This window comes from Danio rerio, chromosome 9 (genome assembly GCF_049306965.1).
Source record: "Danio rerio strain Tuebingen ecotype United States chromosome 9, GRCz12tu, whole genome shotgun sequence".
Lineage (NCBI taxonomy): Eukaryota > Metazoa > Chordata > Actinopteri > Cypriniformes > Danionidae > Danio > Danio rerio.
This window is the reverse complement of record NC_133184.1, coordinates 51,954,739-51,971,171: the sequence shown is the minus strand read 5'-3', so window position 1 is coordinate 51,971,171 and position 16,433 is coordinate 51,954,739. Positions and strand designations below refer to the sequence as shown.

The following is a 16,433-nucleotide window of genomic DNA, read 5'->3' as shown; positions in this document are numbered from 1 at the left end:
CTGACACGGGTGCATTTCCTGCTTTCGGAGCAGAGCTGAGAAACGCTCTTGGACACATGTGGAGGTCATGGGAAATGAACTTTAGGGAGACGTGAGCGGGGGGAATCTCTGGCAAACTTCTCCTGATTAATTTCTCTGCTGGGGAAATGAGGATTTAATTGCATTTGTAACATTACTGTACAAAAGTGGTCTACGGCTTTCATTTCCCTCTTAGATATGACTGGAGATTGCAAAGGACTGCTGGCATTTTTTAATTTGACCTCAGAGGCGATTGTAGTTATCTGGTGTACTAATACCATAGCTGTAGGGGAGGACTACATTATTAGGACACTGGGAAATTTAAAATATACAAACCAGACGCTGAACTGGTTTTCCAAAACCACATGAGGCCGATTATTTGTCTATATTGGTGGTTCTCAATACTTGTCATAAATACCCCAATCGCTGCCTAATTTTTAACAACTTTATTAATGTGACATGGTGGCTTAGTGGTTAACACTGTCACCTTAAAGCAGGGTTGTCCAAACTCTGTCCTGGAGGGCTGGTGTCCAGCACAGTTTAGCTCTAACATCCTTTAACACACCTGCCTGGAAGTTTCTAGCACACCTAGAAAGAGTCTGATGAGCTGGTTCAGGTGAGTTTAGTTGGGGTTGGAACTAAAATATGCAGGACACCGACCCTCCAGGACCGACCCTCCAGGTGTCAGGGTTCTGCCTTTCTGATTTTGTAAATTATTGTTTAGGTGAGACTAACCCTGTCTTGTCCTGTATGTCAATAGCTATGTTTCCATCCAAAAATGCGAATGAACTTTATGCGCAAAACTGGATTATCGCATAAAAGTTTTGCGAATGAAGCATCATTTCTATCCAACGAGTCAAAGCGAACAAAATCGTCACTTCCTGATTAACTGGCGGCAAATATCAACAGTAAAAACTGCATTTGCTGCAGTAGGAGAAGCTGCATCAATCTTTTCTAAATGAATGCGCCTCAGAAGACAAACCTGACAAGCAGTGAGCGCGCAGTGGCGTTTGAAGGTGTCAGACGCGGAGCACAGGCGCTCTTGATTCTGGAGGTCATTAATAATATAATAACACTAATACTGAAATGATAAGGTGTTTCATAATGACCAAAACAACATTTCAGATGTTTTATAATGTGCTCAGCCTGATGTTTTATCCATTCACACACATTTTAAGTATCACATGATCTCTTTTAACAAAATCACATGACCTTTTTTAATGCGCATGCTGGAGTTTGTGCGGTAAAAGTGTTTCCATCGCAGTTTATGCGCATATTTCCTTATCGAATAAAAAGTTTATCCTACCCAGTTAGGCGCATACGTTTTTTATGCGCATTTTCTAAATTTATGCGCATCATGGCGTTTCCATCAACTGGTTTTTTAATGCGCATTTGCAAAATGTGCATAAAATAGGTGGATGGAAACATAGCTAGTGTGTCTCTGAAGAGGCGCTGTTGTGAGTGTGCTCAGAACATGCGCGCTCCCATTTAATTTGGGCACGCAAGGTCTGTGCGTGCTTGGCACACGCGCTCTTTTACTCGTGTTTGTGTTTTGTTCTGTCGGTCTGTTTGTATTCTCAGCGTCACAGTCTGGTTGGTTTCGGTTGGCGCTGAGATGAAACATGCGCGTTGCATATGTATGAGCATAAGGTGTCATCATCTATTGTGTGCTCGTGTCTTGCGTCTGTTTATGTTGGTGTTGTCTAAGCATGTGGCTCAGTGTTTATTGTGGTATTGTGCTTTTAGTGTTGTCTTGTGAACACGCGGTTAATGAGTTCTCTCATTGGCTGCGTGTTCTTGTCCCGTCTATTGTCTAGTCCCACCCTCCTTGTTAACCAATTATTAGTTTATTAGGTTCACCTGTTTGTGTGTTAATTTCTTTCTGCTTATATTCTCCTCATGTCCGCTGTCCTGTGCTAGTTCATCATCTTTTCCTGCCTTGTCCTGATCTCTGCCAGCCTGCCCAGTCTAGTTTGTTTGTTTATTTGTTTTATTAATGTTTTCCCCCTTGAGGTAGTTTGTTTTGCCTTTTATTTTATTCTATTATTAATAAATATCCATCCAGTCCTCGCTCCTTTCCCCCACCCACTGGACGTGACACCAGGACCTTTAAGCAAAAAAAATCATGATTCTAATGTTAGCCAGAATGGTGCAGCCCAACATTTATGTTTTACCTTTTTTTTTCCTGCAAATGTCACATCCATAACACTGGAATTTCTCTGCTTCATTCATTTACTTTTAGCTTTATTCCAGAACTCACATTATTATGCAGTACAATGCTTTCTCTTCATGTGAAATGAACTGCTTGCAGGAATAAAACAACTGGAAAATCCTGCAGGAAAATATTAGCCCTCATTCCCAATAATCTTTAAATCCACAATATGAAAGATCAAACACACATGCATTGCGCATTACACTTTTTTTATATGACCACCGACTGAAATATCTACAGTACACCTATAACTCAGTCATTACAACAATGCCTCAACTAAAAGTCTTCACATAAATCTAAAAAAAACATGTAATCCTGACTTCACTGGTAATATATTTATAGTTATTCCTGTGTCCTCACTTTCCATCTGTTTGTTCTTTGCAAAATCCCTTTGCTAACAAAAGCCAGTTCCTTAACGACATCACCCTCCAGGAAGTGACATCGTTTTGGCTGTAAAATCAACAGCACAAATGTCTGCAAGTATCCTTTATAATCTAACTTAAAACATTCCACCCTTGTGTGATTAGATCAAGAATATCTATCATGATATCAAAACACCAAGATGCTAAAAAATATTATCAAATATGAAAACTTTCTCTTTAAACCTTCATATGAGAAACACACCAACTCTGTCACTTCAAAAAGTTGATTAAGACACATTTATATAAGCTTGTTTTTAATTGATGTTGTATTTTTAGATTGAATTATAATTATTATTATTTACCTCCTCTTGACAACATCCAGTTGACAGAAACACTTACTTAAACATGTTTCTTTCTTCTGTTGAACACACAAGAATATATTTTGAAGAAACCTGTAGCCACTGACTTTCACAATATTTGTTTTTTACTATGAAAGTCAGTGGTTACAGGTGTTCAGCTTTCTTTAAAATGTCTTATTTTGTGTCTAATAAACTCAAAGTTTAATAACCACTTAAAGGTTGCGTAAAAAGTGGGCAAATTTCATTGTATAATAATAATAATAATTCCTTACATTTATATAGCGCTTTTCTGGGCACTCAAAGCGCTTTACACAATGGGGGGGGGGGATCTCCTCATCCACCACCACTGTGCAGTATCCACCTGGATCCGCACACCACACACCAGCTGATTGGTGGAGAGGAGACAGTGATGAAGCCAATTGAATATGGGGATGTTTAGGAGGCCATGATGGACAGAGGTCAGTGGGCAGATTTGGCCAGGATGCCTGGGTTAAACCCCTACTCTTTTCGAAGGACATCCTGGGATTTTTAACGACCACAGAGAGTCGGGACCTCGGTTTAACGTCTCATCCGAAAGACGGCGCTCACTGAGCAGTATAGCATCCCCGTCACTATACTGGGACATTACACAGACCCACACAGACTGCAGGTTGGGCGCCCCCTGCTGGCCTCACTGACACCACTTCCGGCAGCAACCTAGCTTTCCCGTGTGGTCTCCCATCCAGGTACTGACCGGGCGCAGCCCTGCTTAGCTTCAGTGGGCGACCATGTGTGAGTTGCAGAGAGCTAGCTGCCGGCAATTGTACCCTTTAAAGGGCCACGAAACCCCCCTGTTTCAGGTTTTTTTCACACCTCTTTGGAAAAAGTCAGGAAAGTGGGTGAGTCCAGCTTTGTTTAGGTGGGAGTGTCGGGGGAGGAAAAGAGGGAAGGTTTTGCATAAAAAAGGGAGTTTCCGTTTGGGCACGCGCTGATTTTCACAAAGGCAAATCAACACACAGATGCACGGGAGAAAGACAGTGACTGTGTTTACATGGACATCAGTAATCGAATTATTTGTCAAATTATTAATTTGTGATCTTGCTGGAAGAGTGTAGTCTTAATGGAATGTTTGATACCGCACGGTGAATGAGAGAAAAAAACCCTCTGCATTTCATGGTATCTTAGATGCACTGAGTAATTAGCGTCAGAAAGCCGTGTGTGTATAGACTATCCTGTCACAAAATCCAGCGAAAATTCAACACGATGGTAATAGTTTGATTAAGGTGTTTACATGTTTACACTCATAGAGCAGCATTTACAGCAGATCCATCGGTCCATAATATTGTAGTGAATTTATCGTACTGTAAACTAACTGAATCATTTTGACTAAGGTCTGTCTTTAAAAACTGAAAGAGTACTGCTGACGATACCAACTAACTTTGCCTCTGAATAAACAGACAAAGACCACTGATCACTCACTCACCAAATCTGTTGAGACAGAACAATCAACACCAACTGGAGCCGCGTCTTTTTTTAAAAAGAGAGAAGCAGCAAATCTAGATGTCACCATTTCCAGATGCGAAAAGCTCTCGGGTAAAAAATTTTCCTTACAAACGTATTTCTGTCACATGCACTGTAGTCCACAAGTGAGTCAAGTTTCATAGCAGGAAATCAAAACAAAACCTTCGTTGCAGCACATTTATAAATGCAACACTGACGACCCATGTTTCCAAATTCTTGTTCTTCCACTTGTTTTGGCACCACAATGTGGCGTCTCTGTGGCATCTCTGAACACTGTAAGGGTTAAAAATAGTCTTCGAAGCTATGTTGTACATTAATGAAGTTGCACCATATACAATAGAGCGCGCTCAAAGCTCTACAGTAAAACTAAGCACATAAATCCAATACAAAAATTAATTACTTCATTAATTTACTTTTCAACTTAGTCCCTTTATTAATCAGGGATCGCCACAGCGGAATGAAGCACCAACTTCACTTATCCAGCATTTGTTTTAGGCAGCCCTAAAACAAGCAGCCCAGTTTTAGGATGCCTTTCCAGCTGAAACCTAGTACTGGGAAATACTCATAGACAACCATTCACCTATGTGCAACGGAGCCAGCCAGTAGGTGCTGTGCAGGTAAACCTCACTCTTCTGACCTCTAAAGGTGCTCTAGCAACACACTAGAGGCCAGGGTCTTTAGCCTCCTCGGTAGAGCAACCAACTCCCATGCGAAAGGTCACCGGTTCAATACCAGCTCTGAGCGGGTTGGGTGGCATAGGACCGGCGGGGGTACATATTTAGTTTAGTTACCATTTTCACCTATAGCACCATTTTCACCAATTTAGTTTATTCATAGCACCTATACAAGGCTGTAGGGGAAACCGGAGCACCCGGAGGAAACCCACACGAACACGAGGAGAACATGCCAACTGACCCAGCCGGGACTCGAACCAGTGACCTTCTTGCTGTGAGGTGACAGTGCTAACCACTGCTGAGCCAATGTGTCACCGTAACCATTGGCATCCATAGTAAAATACAGTATAGTTTACTCAAAAAAGAAAAAAATTATTTCTTTCATCATCAACTCACTCTTTACTTGTTCAAAACATGCTTGGATTTCTTGCTTCTCTTGAACACAAAAGAAAATATTCTGAAGAAATCTGGTAACTGGTAACCATTGACATCCATAGTATTTGTATTGTCCTAGGAAAGTAAATGGTTACAGGTTTTCAGCTTTCATCAAAACATCTTTCGTGTCTCAAAAAACTTATAAAGGTTAAGGTTGAGTAAATAGTAAGTCAATTTGCATTTTTGGTGAACTATCCCTTTAAATCAAAGTTATAAATACACTTCCTGAGTTAACAACACACAGATAATCATGTCTGAAAGACTCAACCGCATAACATGAATGACAACCGCTCTAAGGAGATCAGACTAAAGAGCTAAGGAGTAAATCTTTTAGTGGTTACGGGCGACGTACCTTCGGTCAGGCGGTCGGTTGTGCGCATTCCCATCCATCCCTGCAGCGGCTCTGCAATCCCTGGCACTATAAGACAGAAACAAACAGTCGGTTCAACTCATGGCACAGCATAAAGGAGTGCTGACAGATGGAGAGGTTAAACTAGAAGAGTCAGTTCTGCAGAAGGTGGTGCATCCCTTCCCTTCATACACACCACAGTGTCAATTACTGGCATGATTTGATTGTTTAAAAATGATATCTTGATATCTTTATATTTAAACCAGCCTAAGCTGTTGTGGTAGACTTTCAGTTTGGTCACACTAAAAAAAAAAAATCCATAAATGAGCAGTTTTCTGTATTTTGTGATTCATGTTTTTATTTTACCAGAGTTTATTTATGCTTTTGAATTGCATTATGGAGCATTAATCTTTCTTGCAATAACTTTTAACCTTGAAAAGTTTGGAAAAGTGACTTTTATTAACATTTTAATAATTTAAAGTGATATATTGCCTGGTTTGGTGATGTTTATTATGCTACAAAAAACTAGTAATAAACTGCCAGTACATATTCTCTTATTTCAGAGACTTATTTATCTCTATATACAGGCCCGGACTGGCCAATTGGCAGGACCGGGAAAGTTCCCGGTGGGCCGGTCCGTTTTTTGGCCGCGAGGGCCGGTGTTTCTAGCTGCTTGCACTCTCAGCAGTTGCACTTTTTTCATTTATTTATTTATTTGACCATAGCCTCACTCTTTTTATTGATTATTTTGTCGCAGCTCCGCTCTTCTTATTTATTGTCTCGCAGCCACATGAGCAAAATGCATCCTGCAGGTTAATGATGAGGTAACTATCATTCCGGCCACACCAGCATAACAACTTCATTGTGGTCCAATGGTCAGCTCGTTGCATTAGACGTTGTCGATCCGTGTTCGATCCTCACCTGAATAATTCTTTATTTATTTATTTTTTATTGTTAAGACATATAAAACTGTAAGGTTGTTGAACATTTAAGTTCTAAAGCAGCTGTTTTCTTGAAAAAAGACAAGATTGGAAATGGAAATGACATTATTTTAATATAGTCAGTCGTGAACTGAACTGGGCCGGTCTAATGCTTGAAACTTCAGGGCTAAAAAGGAGTCCCACTCCGGCCCTGTCTATATACAGTATACATCCAATTTACTAAAATGTAAATAAAAGTCACTTTGTTAAACTATAGAGTTGAATTTTCAACATCAAAAGCCGAGATCAACATCCCATAATGCAATTCACAACCATAAACAAACACTTGTGGATCATAAATTATGGAAACTGTTAATTAACAGACACTTTTTACTGTGCAGGTGGGTCTATTGGCCATTTTTAAATGAGCTGTATGGGAGATCTACTCAAACCAGCTAAGACCAACAAACTAGTTTTATTTTTTTTTTTCAACAGGGTGTGTAGAGGTGTTTTCCCAGAAAGGGAGGATCTTTTTTTTTTATAAGCCACACAACCTTGCAAATGAACTTAAGAGAGTGTTCACCCTGCAGCATTTTGATATGGAAAATAAAACAGTTTGAAAACTCATTTTTGGCATGGTATGATAACCGGTTTCAAGGTTTAACGTGATCTGGAAAAATCAAGGTTTTAAAATCGCAATTGTTTCATGTTATGAGCAATCACGTGCAAATGTCACCCAAATGTTATACTTCATTTACCAAAAATACACAAGTGACATTTTTTACATCTGTCACATGCATAACGGAGAGATGTCACATCCATAACGAAGCCTTTTCCTTATAAATGCAAAAAATGTCAAATAAAATCAAATCAGTGATTTTTGTTCTGTAGTGAGCCGACTCTTATCCTTTTGATTAGCATTATTTCTTTTGGATTGTGCAGTTTAACTCACAGAATAACTACAAAGTATGTTGTATACTGTAAACTCGCAGACTTTTTTTGTCACGTCCATAACACATTTATTTTCTTCATTTCAAATATAAAATACGTTTACAGATTGATATTTCCTGCTCCCATAACTGTGTGGTAAGTAGTTTTGGAAAATATAAACAGATGTTTTAATTTAATGTTAACGTATACTTTCTCTGTGAATTCATGTTTTGAGAATGTACTGCAAATGTCATGTCCATAATGCTGGAATTGCTCTCATACCATTCTTACTAGGGCTGCACAATATATCAATATTGCAATGTGTGCAGAGTTCAGTTATAATGGAGTAAACATCAAAGTTCACCCAAAAAATAAACTTGCTACTTACTATTTTCAAATGTCTGTGAGTTTCTTTTTTATGTTGAACACAAAAAGAAGATATTTTATAAACTCATAAAGATTTGAAACAAGTAAAGGGTGAGGAAATAGTCAGTAAATTTTCATTTTGGGTGACTATGCCATTAAGGGCGTACTCACACTATGCTATCTAAACCGTGCCCAGGCCCGTTTCCTGGATCATTTGACAAGTGTGAGTGCTCTAAATCGGGCTCAGGCACAGTTCACTTGGCCGGCCCAGAGTGCGGTTCACTTGGGCTTTGGCGCGGTACGCTAGTGTGCGAGTGCAAAACGTGCCTGAACCCAAAACAGTGGCGTTGCGCAAAATGCGAAGGCCCCCCTGCAGGGATCACTGACGGGGCCCCCTGATAATGAGGGGGGGACAACGCGGGGAAGCGATCACAAATTAAGGAGCTGGGAAGGCAGGCGGGGTGGAGCGACAACGCAGGGAAGCCTTCACAAACTGAGGAGCGAACACAAACCGAAAGCGGCAAGAGCGTCAAAGTAGCCAGAAGTCATTCATTTTCAATGAGAACCGGCGGCGAGAAACAGCACGGTGTGTCTTCTCCGGTGTGTGAGCGTCAAGGAGAGATCAAATCAAGTCAACTTTGAGCTATGATATGACGCGGTTTGGCGGCAAGCAATCAGAATGAAGTAGTCCACCGCTTGAGAGGTGTTCAGAGAACACAGACCTGTGAACTTTGGTTCCGACCACAGTTGTTCCCACGAGTTTGATTATTGGGATTGCTGGATTTTCAATTATTGAAAATCGCGACGACGCGGGGCCCCCCATCACGCGGGGCCCCCCTGCGGTGCGTGCCCTGCGGGCCCGTCCGCTACGCCACTGACCCAAAACTGAAAGCGAGATGTGACTTTTGAGGAACTGTTTCATATGGATTTATTATCATTCTAACTGTTCAATGAACGCAAACTGCTGTTGTTTATTTGTTACAATCCTATGTTTGTCTTGTTTCATCTGGTTTTTTTTTGTTTTTTTTTGTTGAGACGCAAACCCCTCACTGCACGACAGCTGCACCTTCAGGAAACCTCCTAACTCCTGCAGCACGAAGACTTTATGATTGTTTATGAGCGTCAAAGGTGCCAGATCTGTTCGCTGAAATATTTGACTGCGTGTCACTACATATCAAACCACTAAATCGATATACCTGAAGAAATCTCCACTGTGCTGAGAGAAAGCACTTACTGAACAGTGCATCATCGGTGACATAAGCATGCCCAGGCCCGAATCTAATGTGAGTGCGGGCCGTCGGAGAGACGGGAGGGGGGTCAAGTGTGCTTTGGCCCGGTTTAAGGCAATAGTACATATTGTAAGTACGCCCTAAGGCAGAGGTGCCCAAACTAGGGCCCGGGGACTAAAATTGGCCCATGGGAACCTTTTATTTGCCCCGCCATTCCATCTGAGAAAAGAGGGAGAATGATGGGGATTGATTAGAGACTGTCACTTCTAATTTAATGTAATCTTTTGCTTGTTTGTTTGTTTGTTTTTTTCATTGATAAGCGACAGAAAGCAAACTAAAATGAAACCTTTTAAAAAAATGTTATAAATGAATCAGATTTTTTTAAATGTACTGTACATACTGTCAGTCAACGAATAGAAGACAATGCAATGCAAATGTGACTGTTTATGCTTTTATTATAATAGATTACATTTTTCTAATTATACTGCATTAGTTAATATGATTTAGGGTAATGTTATTAATTTAGTCTAATGTTATTTTTTTAAATATTATTAAATAACTGAGGAAATGACCTTTATTTTGATATATACATCTGTTAAGCAGTGCCTTTACTGAATGAGCACTGTGCTACGTCTGACAGATCCCACTATTATGTTTTTCTCTTCTTTTTCATTCTTTTATAACCTGTTTTAACATACTTTTATTTATTTTTATGTTTTTTTTATCATTTGTTTTTATTTTTCTTATACTTGTTTCTTTTATTCTTGTTTGTGTAAAGCACTTTGAATTGCAACTGTGTATGAAATGTGCTTTAAAAATAAACTTGCCCTGCCTTGCCTTACCTTCAGTCTATGGCTCTCGATGATATTTGTTTTTTGGCCATTCATACAAAAACGTTTGGGCTCCCCTGCTTTGGGCATTTGACACAATTATAATAATATTAATAACAGAATTTTCATCTCTTTAATGCAAGTTTGGAAACTAAATGTAACATTAAACTCCCTTGATCACTAAATTTGTCAGTGTTTAACTATGACGCAAATATGACATTTTGGTCTCAATTCCTTATGTTGGTTTACCACAACATAAAAAGGGTTAGTTGCACATAGGCACTATAACACTCACTTTCCCACTGCTGTCAACAGTCAAATGTCAAAAACACCACCATCATCATCATCATGGCAAAGTCTAACCAAGCTCTATCTCAACAAAATATTAATTTGACATTTAAATATTCATATAATCAAAATAACACAATGCTATTGGTGTCATTTGAGGATGAGAGAGAGCTCAAAATTCATCCAAAATATCTTAATTAGTGTCGATGAAAGAAGGTCTCAGGAGATTGGAAAGACAAGATGGTCAATAATAACACACTTTTCATCTCTTTAATAAAAATTTGGAAACTAAATGTAACTAACATGAAACTTCTTTGATAACTAAATCTGTCGGTGGTTAACTATGAAGTAAATATGACATTTTGATGACAATTCTTTGTGTTTTACAACACTGCTGTCAAGTCAAATGGCAAAAAACCATCACCATCATCATCATCATCATCATCACGAAGCTCTATCTCAACAAAATATTAATTTTGGTAATATTCATATAATCAAAATGACAGAATGAAAAATATATCATGATTGGAAAAAACAACTAAACAAACTAGCCGGTTATTTACCTTCAAAATATTACGACTCACGTTCGAACCAGATAGCCTACTGTAGTACAACTAACGTTAAGTAAAATAGAAGTAGGGTACTTATTTATAAAGCTATGCAAAACAACAGTACAAAAACTTGACACCCACTGACCAGTAGCAATCTTTTACATCTAAATCCACAATTATATCCCCAATCTCTTTCAGCGTTTCGCGGATAAACCGTCATTACAGTTTGAATGAGCTTCGAACTTACCTTGATCGCCTTTGAAGTTTGGCGCGGCTGTCAGCTGTCATCAGTCTCGCTCCCGCCAACACGTCAAAACACCATCATCGACAAAAACTTCAGCAGGTTTCCGAGCTGTCCCGTTACCCCCTTAAAATTCTGCAACTCCCACCATATTTTCCAGAGTCCTGCCCCTGTCAACAGACGCTCCTCTGTTCCCATTTAACCGAGAGGGAGAGTCGCTGCCCCGCATATCCCAGCCCTGACAGGACGCCCTCCCATCGGCCATCTTCACGCGGGATTCATCCACTGTTGACACTCCGCATTTAGACGAAGGAATGCGAATTTACATGACTATAAAAGCCTCAACAAAGCGGCGAATGTGCTAAAACCCTACGCAATGCAATGAGAGGATTTGTTTGAGGGCAGTCCTTCACATTGGAAAGTTCATCAACGCAGGGGATAAGCTTTCTCATACATGAATATTATTACGATAGGTCTATTATAGAAGCAGGCTGACTGATTGTCAAGTCTATACATTCTCATTTATATGGGCCTACAAGTACATTTAATAAGGATTTAGAGCCGTTGTCGTGACGTGGCGAACTGTCTGGAAATATAGCGACACCTTGTGAGAAGTTTTGTAGTAACCATCCAATAGAAACCTGATCCATGGAAATACAGCATAAAGCAGGCGTGACCAACCCTTCTTATTTGGAATAATGCTAATATATTGTATAGAAATAAGTCACTATTCTTTAACAATTGGTTTAACAATGGATTATTACTAGTTAATCAATTATTTAATAATGCCGGAAATTTTTTTTACACAATTTACAGAATTTATGGCAAGATCCAAAATTCATGTTACATCAGGAATTTACAATTCTAACCGAGGCAATACCTGCTGGCATACATATGCTGTACAAAGGCAGTGTATGTAGCCTACATCACCACTTACTGTTTGTCCTCCTAAATCAGAGCAAACCTCAGTTGGGTTTATCTGTTTCTCTTGATTTAAGCCTATAACAATCACAAAATTAGATCTTTAATTTTAAATATAATTTTAACTATATTTAATAATAATAATTTGAAATTATAATTTAATAATAATACTAATTTGTCAATACCGTATGTTATTTTTTACTGGAAAAATATCTTCAATAATATAAACTGGACTCAAGTATGGTCATTACCCCAATTTTATTTATTTTTTTATTACAAATAAGGCTAAAGAAATATCATTTAAATTACTTCATAGAGTTTATCCCACAAAATTATTTATACAAAAATGTAAAATTGATATTGAGTTAGAATGCTGTTTTTGTGAAAGCTTTATTGAAACTATTTCACATTTATTTTGGTCTTGACAATATACTCGACTTTTTTGGATCAATGTTGAAGCTTTTATTGCTCATAATATTTTAAAATCCTTTTCCTTATCTTACATGTGATTTTGTGTTTTTATGTTAAGGATCGCACTTTAAAAGATGCTTGTTTTAATATAAACTTTATTATTTTGTAAATTTCACATACATAAATCCAAGTTTTCCAAAATCAAACCTCTCTTCATGGTGCTAGAAAAAGAGATTTAACTGTACATAGAAGTGATTTCCAAGTCTCAAAATAGAAAAGCAATTAAAACAATTAATATATGCTCCTCAGTTAACATTTGTACATAACATGTTTGTATATATGCATTTCCTGTAGAAAAAGTGCATTAATAACTTTTGTTAATAACTAAAATTGGAAAATGTGCATATGTAATTTGATAATTATGTACCCTCTCCTCTGTTTTTTGTATTTCTTTCTCTTCTCCTTTACTTTATTTTTTCTCACTTATTTCATTCTTGTTAAGAAATGTAAAGTGACTGAATTGTATAAAAAAAAACTGTACATGCTGTTTCTTGTTAATAAAAAAAATTAAACAGGCGTGTAGCCTACAACCCTGTTCCTGGAGATCGACCTTCCTGCAGATTTCAGTTGCAACCCATATCAAACACACCTGCCTGTAACTATCAAGTGCTCTTCCGGTCCTAATTAATTGGTTCAGGTGTGTTTGATCAGGGTTGGAGCTGAACTTTGCAGAAAGGTCGATCTCCAGGAACGGGGTTGAGCACCACTGGCATAAAGTATGCTTGATAATATGACAGCCAACTACAAGTTAATATTTGGATTACATTAATGTCATATATGCAACATACTATTTAAAAATAATGCTAAAATTACAGTTTCATAATTTCAACCAGGGCGATGCAATGGTGCAGCAGGTAGTCCTGTTGTTACAGCAAGGTTGCTGGTTCGAGCCTCGGCTGGGTCAGTTGACGTTTCTGTGTGAAGTTTGCATGTTCTCCCTGCGTTCGCGTGGGTTTGCTCCGGTTTAACCCACAGTCCAAAGACATGCGGTACAGGTGAAGTGGGTAGGCTAATTGTCTGTAGTGTATAAGTGTGTATGGATGTTTCCCAGAGATGGGTTGCAGCTGGAAGGGCATCTGCTGTGTAAAACATATGCTAGATAAGTTGGTGGTTCATTCCGCGTCGGTGACCCCTGATAAATAAAGGCACTAAGCAAAGGAAAATAAATTAATGAATGCAACTCTTGATTTTAATGCATTTTATGAGCAGTATATCCACAATATGGCAATAAATGTGATTCTAGCACTGAAGAACTGTCCTCAGATCATATAATTTGATGCTTTTTAAAATATGTCAGTCTTTAAAATCAGTGGCATGTACTGTATGCAGTAAAAAAGTGCAAAACATTCATTTTTGTGACTTATATAGCAGTAAAAAGGCTTCTAGAAAACAATAGTAGGGCAGGACTTCATTTTGTCTATGGAGAATTGATCATAGCATTAACAATCCCTTTATTATGTATGCTACATTTCTCCTAAAACACATTTTGTTTTACAATATATACACTCAGCGGTCACTTTATTAGGTACACCTACTCCAACAACTCTAAAACGCAAATTTCTAATCAGCCAATCAGATGGCAGCAACTCAATGCATTTAGGCATGTAGACATGGTCAAGACGATCTGCTGCAGTTCAGACCGAGCATCAGAATGTGGAAGAAAGGAGATTTGAGTGACTTTGAACGTGGCATGGTTGCTGGTGCCAGAAGGGCTGGTCTCGAATGTCTGCTGCAACATTCAGATGGTAGGGTCAGAATTTGGTGTCAACAACATAAGAGCATGGATCCATCCTGCCTTGTATTAGTGGTTCAGGCTCGTGGTGGTGGTGTAATGGTGTGGGGGATATTTTCTTGGCACACTTTGGGCCCATTAGTACCAGCTGAGACATGTGTCAATGCCACAGCCTACCTGAGTATTGTTGCTGACCATGTCCATCCCTTTATGACCAGTGTACGCATCTTCTACCTAACTTTCAGCAGGATTACACAGCATGTCGTAAAGTGTGAATCATCTCAGACTGGTTTCTTGAACATGACAATGAGTTCACTGTACTCAAATGGCCTCCGCAGTCACCAGAGCTCAATCTAATAGAGTTCCTTTGGAATGTGGTGACACGGGAGATTCGCATGAGAATGTGCAGCCGATAAATCTGCAGCAACTGTGTGATGCTATCATGTCAGTTTGGACCAAAATCTCTAAGGGAATATTTCCAGTATCTTGTTAAATCTATGCCACAAAGGATTAAGGCAGTTCTGAAGGCAAAAGGGGGGCCAACCTAGTACTCAAAAGGTATCCCTAATAAGGTAGCCAGTGAGTGTATCTATAAACTGTATATATAATTAGCATATTTTTGCTTTGATTAGTTATTCCTCATTTTTGTAATTTATTATTATTGTCATTATTATTATTATTATTAGTTTAATCAAAATTATCTCTCGTGTTGTTCCACCCCCCCCGACCTTCATTCATCTTCAGAACACAAATAAAGATATTTTAGAAGATCTCTTCATCCATAGACAGCAAGGGTCTAGAGACATTTCATTCATTCATTTTCCTTCTGCTTAGTCTCTATTTCAGAAGTCGTCACAGCGGCATGAACCACCTACTATTCCAGCATCTATTTTACGCATGTGTTTTACCCTTAGTATTGGGAAATACCCATACATTACAACGTTTCGACCGACAGGGTCTTCATCAGGTAAAGCATTGCAAATGGAAGTGCTCCAGAAATAGTCAAACAGCTCTACACAGCACCTGCAGTCAATCACAATCAGCTAACAAGCCGGTAAACAGGAACATTTGCATACAATAATATACATCTAACAATATGAAAAACATACACACCATTACAAACAGACATTTAAAATACAAATACAAATTCTCACTATAGACTTCCTCGGAGACATTGACTGCAGGTGCTGTGTAGAGCTGTTTGACTATTTCTGGAGCACTTCCATTTGCAATGCTTTACCTGATGAAGACCATGTCGGTCGAAACGTTGTGATATTGTGATATTGACATTAAAAAAAAATTTTTTTTTGAGAGAGCTAAAGTGGCAGTGTGCCGATTTACTTTGAATCTTTTGCTACTAATGTTTGTTTTTTGATCATGCACCTGCCTTCAAGATTTTCTAGATGTGCGCACATTTCTGTTTTTTGCAAAATACCCATACATTCTCATTCACACACACAATTTAGTTTATTCAATTCCACTATAGCGCATGTCTTTGAAAACAGAGCACCCGGAGGAAACTCGCGCCAACATGGGGAAAACATGCAAACTCCACTTTTGTTTTTCTTTCTTTCTTCTTCTTTTTCTGTCTTTTTTTTCCCTTTCTTTGTCTTGTTTTCATATTTATTTTGTGTTGTCACGTTTCACTTTATGTACACTGGAAGCTCCTTTAGCAAAAACAAATTCCTTGTGTGTGTGAAGCACACTTGTCAATAAAACTGAAACTGTCTGATACTGAGAAATGCCGACTGGCCCAGCCAGGACTTGAACCAGTGACCTTCATGCTGCGAGGCGACAGTACTAACCACTGAGCCATCGTGCTGCAACCAGAGATATTCAAAATGTAGAAAAAGAGACGTGGTCAAAACATTCCATGTGATTTCAGTGGCTGGTTTGATCCTCGGCTCAGTTGGCGTTTCTGTGTGGAGTTTGCATGTTCTCCCTGCGTTCGCGTGGGTTTCCTCCAGGTGCCCTGGTTTCCCTACACAGTCCAAAGACATGCGATACAGGTGAATTGGGTAGGCTAATTTGTCCGTAGTGTATGA

The 16,433-nt window shown here is 38.9% G+C and overlaps 1 protein-coding gene across 6 annotated transcripts in view; it reads right to left on the bottom strand.

Moving 5' to 3' along the window:
* Positions 1-11,563, bottom strand: part of cobll1b (cordon-bleu WH2 repeat protein-like 1b) — a 155,796-nt gene extending 144,233 nt beyond the window's left edge. For 5 of the 6 annotated variants that reach the window (XR_012384849.1, XM_017357853.4, XM_009304981.5 and 2 more), the window contains exons 1-2: positions 11,271-11,464; positions 5,913-5,978 (exon numbers count right to left, since the gene is read on the bottom strand). Coding sequence is in view for 5 of the 6 variants with exons in the window: in XM_017357853.4 (XP_017213342.1) it covers positions 5,913-5,978; positions 11,271-11,311 (107 nt within the window). In the remaining variant the exon portion in view is untranslated. 6 annotated transcript variants of the gene reach the window in all.
* Between the last annotated feature and the right edge of the window lie 4,870 nt (positions 11,564-16,433).